The 14,378-nt window shown below is 42.0% G+C and overlaps 1 protein-coding gene across 1 annotated transcript in view; it reads right to left on the bottom strand.

The window, feature by feature from the left end:
* Positions 1–14,378, bottom strand: part of AIFM2 (AIF family member 2, ferroptosis suppressor) — a 455,616-nt gene that overhangs the window by 340,582 nt on the left and 100,656 nt on the right. The window contains exons 2-4 of the mRNA XM_085603473.1: positions 5,379–5,569; positions 4,519–4,634; positions 2,264–2,383 (exon numbers count right to left, since the gene is read on the bottom strand). Of these exons, the coding sequence (XP_085459599.1) occupies positions 2,264–2,383; positions 4,519–4,634; positions 5,379–5,553 (411 nt within the window). The 5' untranslated portion in view covers positions 5,554–5,569. The remainder of the gene's footprint in view (positions 1–2,263; positions 2,384–4,518; positions 4,635–5,378; positions 5,570–14,378) is intronic.

Below are 14,378 nucleotides of genomic sequence, written 5' to 3'. Positions count from 1 at the left end.
GCAACATTTTGAATGTTCTTTAATTTGTTCACCTCCTTGCTCAGCTGTCCCACATATAGGGACATGGTGAAATCTGATTAAGTAGTTAGCACAGAAATTTCGTGTGAGAAACAAAGGAACGGAAAATCCTTGGTCACACAGATAGGTAGAAATAACAGGCACTATAACTGCTAAAATTTGACTGAATAACATAAGTTACAATCGATTGGGTCCCCCATGTTTCTCTCAATATTTGAAGGATTTTGGCATGTGTCTATGGAGCTATGCCCTAAGGTTCCAATTCAACTGTTGAGAAAGTTGTGAGTGAGCACAGTTTCTGATTTAGAAGGGGATCACGTAGAGCAACTGATATTCATCCCCCAACGCCGCTGCAGAGGCCATGCCCTCTCTTAACGTCTAACATAATCTGCATGTTGTTCATTCCCATGCTGCAGATGGGACACAGGTGTCATACAGACGATGAACAAGAGCAGGGAGAGAGGCAAGTCCAGAGGGTCCCACAGAGACTCACCTGTGGGTGAAGTGAAGGAGCTCAGTTAAACTGACAGAGATTTTGTATTAAGAAATAACTTAATACATTATACCGCCATTCCAATTAAAAAGAATATAGCAAGATGCTGCAAGAGGGTCTGATAGGTGATGAATTTGAAAGCCTTCAAAACATTCAAAAGGACTAGTGCCCCAACAATGCCATCCATCGAAAACACATGCAACTCATCCAGCACTAAGGCTACAACCACCTCTGTACCAATTCCAGGTTACAACTTTGTTTCAAATGTATGTCGGATTGAGTAAAGGTCTATAAAGTCTAGGATATGATTAATTACCACTCGCTTAAATAGTTAGGCCTGGAAGTTCATGGCATCTATGGCATTCAAATTAGGACTATCCAAATAAGGGATGGATAATTATCGCTTTTACTTTCCATGTACTTCAAGAGCTGTTAACGATTTTTAGCAAAAGTGGGAAGATAGCTCACCTAACTTAACTCAGAACCTTTTTGGAGCAGTGTTCCAAGTCAAACAAGCAGCCAAACTATGTGTAATTAGTGTCCCATACTCAAGAGTCAAGATGCAAGAGACCTTCTCAAAGCTAATCTACTATTTCTGATGCGGCCCACCCGCTATATCCAGATATAGTGGCATTGCTATATTTTTCCCAAATGTTAACTCGGACCGTTTGAATCTTAAAATTCAGAGAGAATCTGCTAATAAACCCGGCCCACTGATATACCTCCGTAAAAAAAAATTGTTGACCCGAGATTTTCATTTTTGATTTGTGTTTTTGGATCATTAAAGAAGTAAATTAGTTTGGGTAGACCTTGCTGACCCGGGCCAAATTTTTCTGGATGACATTTTAAAAAATGGCGTATGTGTTGCAGTGATGATGTCATACATATATCAGGAACCATGAGACCTATATACCGCCTTTTGGTGTCAAAACATAAGTTTTTGGGGTCAATTAGTCTTAAAGAGACAGAAAATAACTCCTCAGAGCAACTCTTCTGCATTTTCAAAAATGGAGGCTCTATAATGATGTATTTTAGCCATCATATTGGTAATTACTTTTAATATTGTTTTTGTTTCAGGTTTTCCGTTGATTCGGAATCGTAAACATGAGCGAAGCAGGTGGTAGGAGAGGATCTTTACCTCCTGACAGAGTGTTACTAACTACAAAATCTGAGGACTCCTTCAACAAAGAAAAATGTGACGTATGCCAAACTAATTAAAAAGAAAAGCTAACATCAACTGCGGCTAGACAGAAGAGAGAGAACATTTATAAAATTTCTGTATGTAGCAATTCTCTTCTATGAGACATAGAGGTTAAAGCTGCATTGACTGAGAAAAAATTGTAGTTGCTCAGCCGGAACTAAGATGCTACAGCTGATATTAGCAGTTGCAAGGTGCTTTTCAAGACATATAGCAAGATCAGTAACAGAGATCTTATCCCATGAACCACTTTTAACAGACCTATATGAGGATTTTATTTATATGCAATATTTTAATAAAAATCAATGATGGACAGACCAAAGAATGGAGGTTGTAGCATTGATAGAAACAAGTCTGTTTGGGTACTAACAATTAGATCTTTGGTGTGGAGTGAAATCCTAATATCCACATTCATATTTGTAATGCAAGGTCAAACAGTAGGAATTACAGGGTTCAAAGCAAAAAAGGAGAATTACTGTAATTATTAAGTAAGTGTGCAACTTCATTGTTGAAAGCTCTGCTGATAAAAAAGAAACTGCATGCCAGGTACTTACTTCTTTTGCTAGGTTCTCATATGTCTGGATGGCTAATTCCATATTCACTGGCTGGTTAAACTTGCCGGGGAAGGGCCCATCACTTCCTGTAGCCAAGACAAGGTGTGAAAAATACAGTTCCTGAAAGGGAAGAATAGGCCCCTGTCATTAAGGTGATAATGTATGCATTTCAAATCCAAAATTAAACACAAACCTGCTAACTGTCACCACAATATTTGACCCAAAGGGAATTAAGGTACAGACCCAGGAAAACATAAATTCAGGGAATGTGAAAGAATAATATTTAAAATAGAAAGAACAATCTTCTGTGCTAAGGTGATGCCTCACCTCAACACGGTTGGCATGTAAAAAAGGGAATTCATTGGCTGCTTAGTCAATTTATAAGTATTTCACAATAAGCTGACTTTCTGCTTTGTCACACATCACTTCCAGCTTAGCAGGTTGCCTGGAACAAACAGTGTGCTTGGGCTTGCTGCATTCTCATTGTTTTGGCTAATTTTTGTCGAAAGTCGGAATATTAATATACTTAACATTCTAAAGAGGGCATGGAATAGTGTTTGTATTTATTTATTTGTTTTTTGCCACTTTGGCTCTTCCATGTTTTTGGGCTTTGATGCAGAGTATTGCTGGTTACCGAACAGTGAAAGAGGAATCTAAACTTCAGTGAGAATTGTCCTTCTAGACAATAAACATCAATGCTGCAGGAGGTTTGTCTCATCTCAGTTCACCTTACCCTGATGTAGAACTGAATATGCTGATTTGATGCAGACATATAGTGTTGTCCTTAGATAATCCTGGTAAATTGGCAGCATACCACTAATAGGACAAAATTGCACTGGATGATCATTTTATTGCTCAACAGTTCCCATTTCAAGAGTGCCTTTGTCATGTTTATGCCCAAAATGGGCCTCCAGCAAAATACAACTAGACATTATTCCCTATATATATATATATATATCTATACCACCACACATCACCAATCTGAATTTTTAATAACTACATTAGAAAAGTGATCAATGAAAGTACCTTCCTGTCTTTTTATAAGTGACAGAACTCGGAGGTGACTGGCAATTGCCTTTTTTGTAGAGGGTGGTGGGATTTACAGATTATGATCCAATGCCCAGCTCAAAGTCAACACTCTAAGAATATTACATATCTACCATTTGTAGGATCTGTGTAATCTTAGGAATGCAGGTCCAAGAAACAATATCTAATGTGACCTTTGCTCCTTCCACTTTAGAGAAAAAGAGTACTAAATCTCTTGAACATCATATACTTTGTAAAGAGCCATTTTGTCCTTCAAGGATATCTGAATTGGGAGGAAGCAGAGAGTTTTGGCCACTCCGCGCGGAGTTTCGACAAACTCCACGAATTGACGCTGAGTGGAGTTTTTTCTCCCGAGCGGCTCACCATCGATAATTTGGCAGGCACTCAAGAGAAAAAATCATGTGTCATCACGGGCGGTCGTGGCAGATAGCTGTTAATAGCACCAAGCTTGATAGTAAACCTTAGAGCAACTGGCTGATGTTGACAGTTTAAACTTTGAAAAAGGTGCAAATAATGTCAAAATTAATTTAAAAAATGATTACTTTTACTCTATGCATATTGAATACAATACACTGACTGTTTTGAGAATTAATGGAAGATTGAACATGAAAAGGGAGTGAGGCTATCAGAATGGGAAGAGGCACTCAAGTTAAAAACTAGAATTGTTTGGATTTCCACTGTAAATATGAGATACTGGAAGCATTCCTTACTGTACTATTCTGTCTTAAGGTTTCATGCTCTTGTGTACAGACTGGGTACAGAGACAGAACGTTTTAAAAAAAAAAAGTTTAAGTCCCCAAAGCTACGTATAGTTTGAAAAGGAGATGCAAGCCACAATAACATTTAGTAAATCGCCTTCTTTTATTTCAAATAAAGTAAGAGTTCTGATCCCAAACAATATTAAAAGCAGCTGGCACCCGACCTGTTACACACATTCCAGTCAATAATAATAGAAGAGCTAACGTGGAGGTACTGATCACAAATGCCTCAGGTGCTGAGAGCAGGCAGTGAAATGGACAGGTTACATGTACCTGGCAAACGTTGTAGTGAGCCAAAGCTATGCTCTAGTTTAAGCTAGAGATACACACAAGCGCACTGAAAACGTAACTTGAAACTCAATCTCAGTGGTATATCAGTGATGTAAGTATGTGATGTTCTCAAGATATCTTTTCCTGTTTGCTACAATAGCTTTGTCCCACTACACTTACTTCACCACTCTCCAGAAGAACTTGCTGCTTTTCCAGGTTAATTCCAATCAGCTTTCCTTGTTTGAAATTTTCCTGAAAGGTGTTGGCATAGGGTATGAAAGTTTTCCGGGCAAATCCTATTTAAAGAAAAAAAACTGGATTAGTGTCATTTGGAGATTACTTCAGAGCAATGATATCCAAATGACCATTTGCTACCCTGCTGCTCCACGGCATAGTTACACTATTCGTTACCTCAGCAACTGTTGCTAATATTTCTTCACTTGTCAAAAATAGTGTAGTCCCAAAAAATGGATGCGGGTGAGGGGCGGATGGAATACCTACAGAGGCAATATATTTGTGAACCTCCACATGAGGAATCTGAATCGGAGGCAAGTGAATGACTGGAACACCATGATTAAAAGAAGGACTACGAGATACTAAGCATGTTGATTGCCCACTACCAATCATCCACTCTGAGCATTTCTATCTGTCGAATGTATGCCAGTAATCTATTGTATAATTCCCATATCATGCTACAAGTACCGTCAAGTCCTATTGGATTATGTATAATTGTTACATCGCTTAAAATGTCAATAAAATGTTTAACAAAAAAAAAATAGTGTAGTCCATGAGAAGAACGCAGTGAATTGTGGAGCTTGAGACAGCAAAAGCAAAGGGGACAGTTCCCCAAGTGGTAAACTAGAACAGCATCTTTACAACCATAGGGGCATCCTTTTTGGATCTACCATATACACTTTAAAAATATATACACAACACAGGGTCGTAACTGCAGCCAACAAAGGGAGCATACACTGTGCTTAATTTGAAGGAAATAACTTGAGTAAATGAGTGAGGTGACTGCAATAGTGAAACAAAGTTACCGCTCTCTACGGAGGCTCGAAGAGCGCCCACATTATGATGAAATGAGTCCCTCATATCCACAAGCAGGAAGGGGACGCCCCAAGACTTCAGCTGGCTGGCTGCAGCAGTCCCTGCGAAGCCTCCTCCAACAATTACCACACGCACAGATTCATCGACAGAAAGCGTGGATCCCATTTCTACAAAAAGATGCCTAAGAAATTAAAACCAGATACATTTAGTAAAGAGTAAAGATGTTCACCTATGACAACATTTAGACATTCAGTGGTTTAATCATTTTTTTTTAATCCAAACGTATTTATTAGTGTTGCTATAAGAAGGAACAAGAATACGGTGAAAATAATAATCATGTGAGAAAAGACATTGCCACAGAATGAGTAGCATAACACAATCACATGGCCAGTTACAATCTGAATCAGCCAATTGCAAAACAATAATAACAGAACAAAAAGCAAACATTACAATAGCAAAAACAATCAAGCTCCCACTGTGAGCATCACCACCCACTGTCCGCGGATGCCTAGACCAGTAGCGACTGGTTGGTTTTATCTAATTTTACTTGTAGCTGGATTGTTTGCGTTAAAGATATCAGCTTAGGTTTTATCCGGTTTTAATAGTTTTTATATAGTTAGCGCATTTACTTCTAGCGCATATATTTTTACCATGCGTCTTCCCTAGTTTCCTTCTCTTATTGCTCTACTCTCACCCGCTCTCCGGTCTGCCGTGGTATTTCCGTTTGAGTGGACAGAGCGAGCGAGAGCAGGCATGCATCCTCTTCCGGTTTTGGCGGGAACAAGTGGGAGTTGACGGTCTAGCTGTACCGCCAATTTCCAATTTAACCCGCATGCCTCTCCTGACGCACACAGCTGGCGCGCCGCTGGCGTGCCAAAGGCAAGCCCTTCTGCGCTGTCCGCGCCCAGCCTTTGCCAGGAACCAGGATCCCTGCATCGTTTACGTTAGCCACCACTTCAACATCGAGATGTGTCTACTCCGCAGAAGCACTTAGAGAAATTAGACTCTTTGGTAATAAACATAATTCACACAATGCATGCAATACAGCCAAACTCTTTGCCATCTATGAAGTTCCTTCTTGATGTATACATTGCCATTTTCAGAGCCATACATTAGATCAAGAGGCGATAACACAGGTTACTTCATCTCAAGCGGATCAGAAGTCAATCTTACCTAAGTCCTCACTTTTCCCTCACTTCCAGTCCCCTAACCCCATCCATGGTTGGAAATGCCTCTTAAGTAATGTGAGATCCTTGCCTAGGCATGTTTTTGACCTATGGAATTTGATTACTGAGGGATCCCCTGATTTCGGATTTCTCACCTATACTTGGCTCAAACAGGCCTCCACTCCCTCTATTGCCCAGGCTCTCCCTGAGAACTACCACATTTTAAGGTTGGACAGGGAGGTCAGATCAGGTAGAGGCATCACTATTATCTATAAAGAGTCCTTAAAAATTTCTATAATTGAGAAGAGCTCAGAAGAAAAGCTTGAGATTTGTATCTTTAAAATCGAGCTCACGCCCCAGGACTGTTGGAAAGGTGCCCTGGTGTACCGCCCACCAGGGCCACTTTTAGATTTCACTGCCAAATTGATGGAACAAATTGCTATTCATGTGATCTCCTCCAAACAGTTTATGCTTTTAGGCGATTTTAACATTCACTGCGTAAATAGTTCAAATTAAAATGCTGATCAGTTCCTCGCAGATTTAGCGTCTCTAGGACTGGAAAAGACTAACACAGGCCCCACCCATTTGGCGGGCCTCACACTGGATCTCATTTTGACCAACTCTCCATGCATACATACAGAAGCTCCCTGTACTGTTGTATGGTCTGATCACTCCTTGATTAATTTTCAGATCCTCAATATTAATGTAGCCCCTACCTTTAATAAGTCCTCTCACAGTGTTAGGAGACAGTGGCACAAAATTACCCAGGATACCTTTATGCAGGAATTTAAGGCCCCTACTATGGGAGAGTCAGGAGATATCAACTCTAGATTAGATGAATTGCATGGAACTATGAAAGCAGCTATAAATACTCTTGCACCTCTAAAACAACAACACAAAAACATACAGAGGCATCATGCAGCCTGGTACTCACCCGAACTGTGTAAAGAGAAAGCAAGGTGCAAAAAACTAGAGAAATATTGGCGACAGTCTCATAAATTAGACAAAAAGGACATTTTTAAAGATGCACTAGCACTTTATCACAAGAATATTTTAAAAAGCACGGAAAGCCCATATCGCCGTCCAATTAAGCCAGGCAGGTAATTCCACTAAACAACTTTATAAAGTCCTTAAATCCTTTATCCATCCCACCGCCTGTGCCAACACCATTCCCCCTTCTCAAGTATTATGTGATTACATCGCTGACCATTTTGAAGAAACAATTTACAAAATATATGATAAATTCCCTAAGGCCACAGATACTCCAATATTTCCACCCGGTTCCACCTCATCTTTCACCAGAAATACTTCTCTTTTGGAAAATGTTATCCCTATCCAGACACATACTATGAAGGAAATGCTAACAGTGGCTAAATCCGGGTCACCTCTCGATATTTTACCAGCAAAGATATTTGCGCAGCTAGCTACGCAATTAGCTCCATCCATCTGCGCAATTTTAAATCAATCTCTGAACAAAGGATATCTTCCATGCGTATGGAAAACGGCATAGATACTTCCAATCCGCAAGCTGGCCTCCCTCTATCCGATCTGTCCAATTATCACCAATTTCTCTTCTCCCACTAATGAGTAAAGTCCTAGAATGATATATTAACAAAATACTTATGAAACATATAGAGTCTCGAGGCAGCCTGGACCCTTCTCAGTCTGGTTTTAGACCCAAGCATAGTACCGAATCTGTACTGATAGTGGTGACAGATTACATCAGGCTTTCCCTGGACAACAATCAGGCTGCAATATTGGTGCTATTAGATCTATCGTCAGCCTTTGACACTGTTTCACATCAGAGATTACTCCATAGATAGGAATAGCCGGGCGTGCTTTACAGTGGTTTTCCAGTTTTTTAAGTCAGCGCACAGAGACCATTAATCTGGGTCCCTTTCGCTCTCGCACAATTGAGCTCACCAAAGGAGTACCGCAGGGCTCCTGTCTCAGCACCACCCTGTTCAATGTGTACGTGGCTCCCCGTGCTAAAACTGCAATAGAATTTGGGTTTACCCCCTTTTCTTATGCAGATGACACTCAACTTCTTCTATCTTTCGACAACGGTGACATTTCTACTAAATCCCGCTTTATGGCAGGCAATGAAGCAGTTTCAGATTGGATGACAGAAAATGTCATCTGACTAAATGCCTAAAAGACAGAGATTATGCTTTTTGGAAGTGCCCAACAGCTCTGGTCTGCAGAGTGGTGGCCTTCTAATCTAGGCACAGCACCGGTCCCAAGACGCTGGTTAAAAATCTAGGTATCCGTTTGGATCAGTGTCTCACAATGAAAGATCAAGTAAGAGCTACCACCGGTACCTGTTTTCATACGATGAGTCATTTACGGAGAGTATTTCAGTTCCTTCGACTTGAGGTGTGAAAAACATTGATTCAGGCTCTAGTCATAAGTTGCCTGGACTTTTGTAATGCACTGTTAGTGGCCACAAATGAAGCTTAAATGAATAAACTTCAAGTGGTCCAAAATACTGCAGCCTCTTTGGTACAGAATATGCCACCCAGAACATCCTCACTGCTGCTTCTGCGACAGTTACACTGCTTCCCAATACTGCAGAGAATTAAATTTAAGATCTACTGCATTGTATGTAAAGCGCTCAATGACAAAGGACCTACCTATGTAACAGAAAAAACTGCTCCCTTATCAACCGTGTATACCCTTACAGTCAGGAGACAAATCTCTCCTCATTAACCCCAGTTTTAGGAAGTCTCGCACTGGGGGCAAGACCTTTTCCTATTTGGCTCCCCTATATTGGAACTCCTTACCTCCTTGTCTCCGCGAATGCTCTGATCTCCTTACTTTTAGAAAACTTCTGAAAACTGAACTTTTCCGCACACTGATATACTGAACCAATGCTTCATAGCATGGAGATACCCCTGAGGGGGTGATTCAGGAGCTTTACCAATCTTTCATTCATTCACTGTAGCACCAAAGAAAAAAGAGAGAAAAAGGAAAAACCCCAAGCAGACGGGGGTGAGGGGGAAGAAAAGGAAGAAAGGAGATGTTTCCGCCTGCCCATTGTCACCATCCACCCACCACCCAGGCAACTCTTAGGACACGAATGCCCTGATCTCGGCCTCCGGAGTTCCGTCCAATTGGGGACATGGTTCTAGCTTTATCCCACGATATGCAGCCCATCATTCCCAGATTTTGAAGTATTTTTGCATATAGCCCCTAGCTAAGTATATAGGACGTTCCAGGCCCATGCATCAGTCCAGGCCGTCTCTCCAAACCTCCAATGAAGGAGCTGAAGTCTCCTTCCAAACTCTGGCAATATCACGCTCAGCCACCATTAGGCCTAGACACAAAAGTGCATGTCTATAGCGATTGCCATCAATATCTTACAAGATGTGAATTATAGCTCATCTCGGAGATCATGGCAGGGGGACACCCAACACCTCCTCAAAGTAGTTATAAGCCCCGTCCCAAAATTGGGTGAGGACGGGGCAGCCTCAGATAGTTGCCTAGGGCGGACAAACTGGGCAAACAATTGGCGGAAGTGATAAGGCCCCATGTCCACAGCCACACCCTAGTATAATAGACCCTATGCAAATACCTCAGTTGTATGAGGTGGAATTAGGAAGCAATCGCTGCTTCACGCGAGGAGCCCCACGGCTCTCTCCAGTCATCGTTCAGGGGGCCGAGATCATGCACCCAGGCTTCCCTAAGGCCAGGAAAAGTTTCTCCAGTGTTGATCTCCACTGAACGGTAAATTACCCACATTTTATGTTGTGGGATATTGGCTGGCAATATTTTAGACTCCAAGTACCCAGGAATGGGCACCATTGTGACAAATAGGGCGAAAGCGTGTGACAGAGCTGCAAATACTTGTAAAATTGTGACAGATGGAGTTGGAATTAATCTTGAAGGGCGAAAAAAGCTTTGAATACAGCTTGTTAAGGTAATTCCCCAGTCTAGAGATGCCTATAAGGTCCCAGCTGCGGAACCCCTGCAATCCAACCCCCAGATGAGGGACTGTAGTGGTTTAATCATTTAGAGGTATGTAACAAAGACGTAAAAAATGGTTTTGATCATGACAGTGCCACCTCTTCCACAACCCCCTGCATAGCGACTAATCAGTGCAAATCATTTGGGATATTAATGTAGAAAACATCATGGTTCAACATATTTTTTTAATAAAAGAGTATAATCTGGTAAAATAGAATTTCGATGACTGTAATCCTCAATAGTGGAAAAGCAATGAAGTATTTTTGTAAGCGTTTGTGAGTAGGCTTAAAGCACTTTCACAGTAATTTGGTAATGAAACACTATTAGGCACATTGTACTATTCATGCTTTACCATGCTTTGTCAGTTCTATTGTACTGTATACATGCTTAGAAAAAACAAATGGAGTTTGGCATACTTCAAAATGTATTCAACTGTTGGATGTAGTGGGAAAGAAGGACAAATAAACAGTGAATGAGAAAGAGAGAGAAAAAAAGATGTTATCACTTACATCACGTAAATGAAATTCTGATGATTTACTGACCATGCAAAATGGGACATCCCATACTAAAATTGCTCATCATCCGCAAGGCAACAAGAAGTATTCCACACACACTCTAAACAAATGTTTTAAAATGACCAACAATATTTAGAATCCTGAAAAAACAGCTATCATTCGAATCTAAACAATACTTATTTATGTCCTAAACAAGATTATTTATTATTTCCGCATTTTAGAGCAGTGTGCTTTCCTGACCAATCAAATAAATTACCAGCAAATTAAAAACCTTTTGTTAAAACAGTACTGTACTCTCAAAATAAAAAAAAATACTCAGAAGAAAGGTATATGCAAACTTTGGCAGATGTCTAAAATGCGAATCAGTTTGGCATGATCAATAAATAAATTAAATGAATAAAGGTTTTAAGAGTGACACGGAATGCGCAAATAAAACTGGAATCAGTATAATGTACACATGTGCATGCTCCCATTATACCAAACTGCAAATCTTCAGAACAAGTCACCTCACCTCCCCTCAGTAAGTTTCTAGCTTTAAATCCTAGTCCCAGCCTCATCCCAGAACATGTTACTTTACTTCCCCAAGAAGTGCCTCAATTTCCTGTCTGGAAAAATACCTAGAGAGTAGTATTAATTCCAGCCCAGGGAAACCTCCTTCCCATTGAAACCCGTGACCCAACTTACTAGGGGAAGGCACTGCTACAGTCTGGGATGTTAATTCCTCCAGAACCTCCAGGCAGACCCTTTTCTTCTGTGTTTAGGCCCCTCAAGACTCATGTCCTCTCCCACAGAGGACACTCACATGATACCTGTGGGACTTCCCTTACCACCGCTTTACTCCCCCTTGATGACCATTAGAGTCTACTCCCTCCTGTTCAAAGATCTGACACGGATAAATCACCTTCCACTTCTAGCTCTCCAGTTCCTTTATCTAATCTGATATTTTTGCTTACAAATGGTGGTCATTCATCATAGAAGACCTGAGTATCTTGATGGGTTAAAATTCTGATACCATTGTGTGGTATCTTGGTATAGCTAATTTGAGGGCTTGTCATCGAGTTACCATGCAGAATGTACGACATACGGAATTCCAAGAATGGGATATGTAATAGAATAGTAAAGTACTTTGCAATGGGTTTGAAGTCAGTTAGTAGCTCGTGGTTTGGTGGATCGGAAGTTTCCTGTACACTGCTGTACTTAATTAAACCTCTTACCTTCACACTTGGAGGCTGATTATGATGTTTGGTGGAGTTTCCTCTGCCTGACATCACGGCTGATTACGATGCAGTCAGAAAAGGCTCCGACCATCAGCCGGAGACTTTCCGATCGCATCATATTATGCCAGTCAGATACCTTTCCGACCGCTTCATTGCGATGGAGGTGATCGTAAAGGAATCCAAACAGTCATTCGGAATGCGACTGGTAATCCTAAGGGCGGCTCTTTCCACCCTTGTGATTACAATGTCGTATTTCGGCAGGCTTTCCGTGTGGCCTTTCTGACACAAAAAGGCTGTCGGAACTCGATTTCAGGGGCCCCCCAGCAAGGTCCCCTTGGGTGCACGGTCTCCGGTTGGAGCCCAAGGGGGCACCTATGGGGCCCCCCCTATCGATCCCTGCACCCATGGCAGGCACCATGAGGTGCCTGCCACGGGGTGCAGGGATGAACTGCACCTCCTATTTTACAATGGGTGCATGCATTCCGGACGGTTTACAGCCGGAATACATGCTCCCATTGTAAAGTATAGGAATGCGACTGAGCAGTGTTCATTCGTTCTTAATTAGTCGGTCGGGACTAATCTGTGTGGGTGTATAACTTCTTCATACTGGCGACGAGCTGTTGAAGCTTCATGAGATCCTATTGGAGAACCCTAAGTTCTGAAGAAGTTTACTAGCACCTATTCATTACTTTACGGGGAAAGACCTATCAGCTGTGTGTTTATGCAGCCTCTATTAAGAAAACACCTCAACACCCTCAAACTCCAAACGGGAGTTTGCTTAAGGTACCATGTTTGGCTGTGCTGCGCACCATTGTTTGGAGGCTGATCGTGACCTTTTGTTAAATTTTAATGTACTTTTCAATGCACACACAGTTTGCTTACATGTAAAAGTTGGAGTGGGTAAGTGACTTGAACTTTAAGCCATTATATATCACCACTGGCCGCACTCTCCAAGTGACAGTGTTCGTTGCTCGCTCTGCCGTGCTCTCCAAGTGATGGTATACGTTGATTGCGTTGCTTCCGTCTGGAGTGACTGAGCCTCACTATCTGCGTGTTGCTTGTGACTCACGCAATGTCTCTTCGGCTGTGCTGCAAAGTTACAGGGCAAACACAAGGAGATGATGGACGGAGCACTGAAACTTTCCAGACACTCACCCCCAGTCACAGATCTGGGTTGAATCCATCATCATTCTTTAGCTCTCTTCGCCACCTCAGTTCAGACCCAGCTATATGCAAATCAGTCTTGACCCTGTGCCTCATGGGAACAGTCCGGCCCGAACTACCAAGCCAGGTCTTCCCTGAACCAGAAACAAGCATCCTGGGACCGGTTTCTGGGTAACATCCTTCATCAGCCAAGCTAGCTTGAAGCCAGTGGCAAAGTGAGCAAGGGACCCACATCTGGGCATACCCTGCCAACTTAGGGCGAGCAAAGCAAACACAAGGAGATGATAGACGGAGAGCTGAAGCTTTTCGACACTCAACCCCAGTCACCGATCTGGGTTGAATCCATCATCATTCTTTAGCTCACTTCGCCACCTAAGTTCAGACTCAGCTATATGAAAATCAGTCTTGACCCTGTGCCTCATGGGAACAGTCCAGCCCGAACTGCCAAGCCAGGTCTTCCCTGAACCAGAAACAAGCATCCTGGGACCGGTTTCTGGGTAACACCCTTCATCAGCCAGGCTAGCTTGAATCCAGTGGCAAAGTGAGTAAGGGATAGCAAACACAAGGAGATGACGGACGGAGCGCTGAAACTTTTCAGACACTCACCCCCAGTCACAGATCTGGGTTGAATCCATCATCATTCTTTAGCTCACGTTACTGGGGCACTCGCTGTACCCATTTTCATTGTCGGTCCCTCTGTTAGTGGGAATAACAATCCAGCCTGCTATGCCCCGCTGAAGGAAGTCTTTCAGGTTAGGATCATCAACACTGCGCTCTCAGTTGCCCACAGACAGCTGCATTATTTCCTGGATCGCGAGGGTATCTACTGGAGTGGGTTTTGTTTTCATCCTTGTTTGTTATTTTTGATTATTTACAGGGGGTCCTTGAGAGTGTGGATCATGCACTGGCATTGTCTTTCACAAGTACTTTGAACGGTGTAAAACTTTAAATTCTGAAATGAT

The sequence above is a fragment of the Triturus cristatus genome, chromosome 1_2 (genome assembly GCF_964204655.1).
Source record: "Triturus cristatus chromosome 1_2, aTriCri1.1, whole genome shotgun sequence".
Taxonomy (NCBI): Eukaryota; Metazoa; Chordata; class Amphibia; order Caudata; family Salamandridae; genus Triturus; species Triturus cristatus.
The sequence above is the reverse complement of the archived record's forward strand: the minus strand, read 5'-3'. Positions and strand labels throughout refer to the sequence as shown.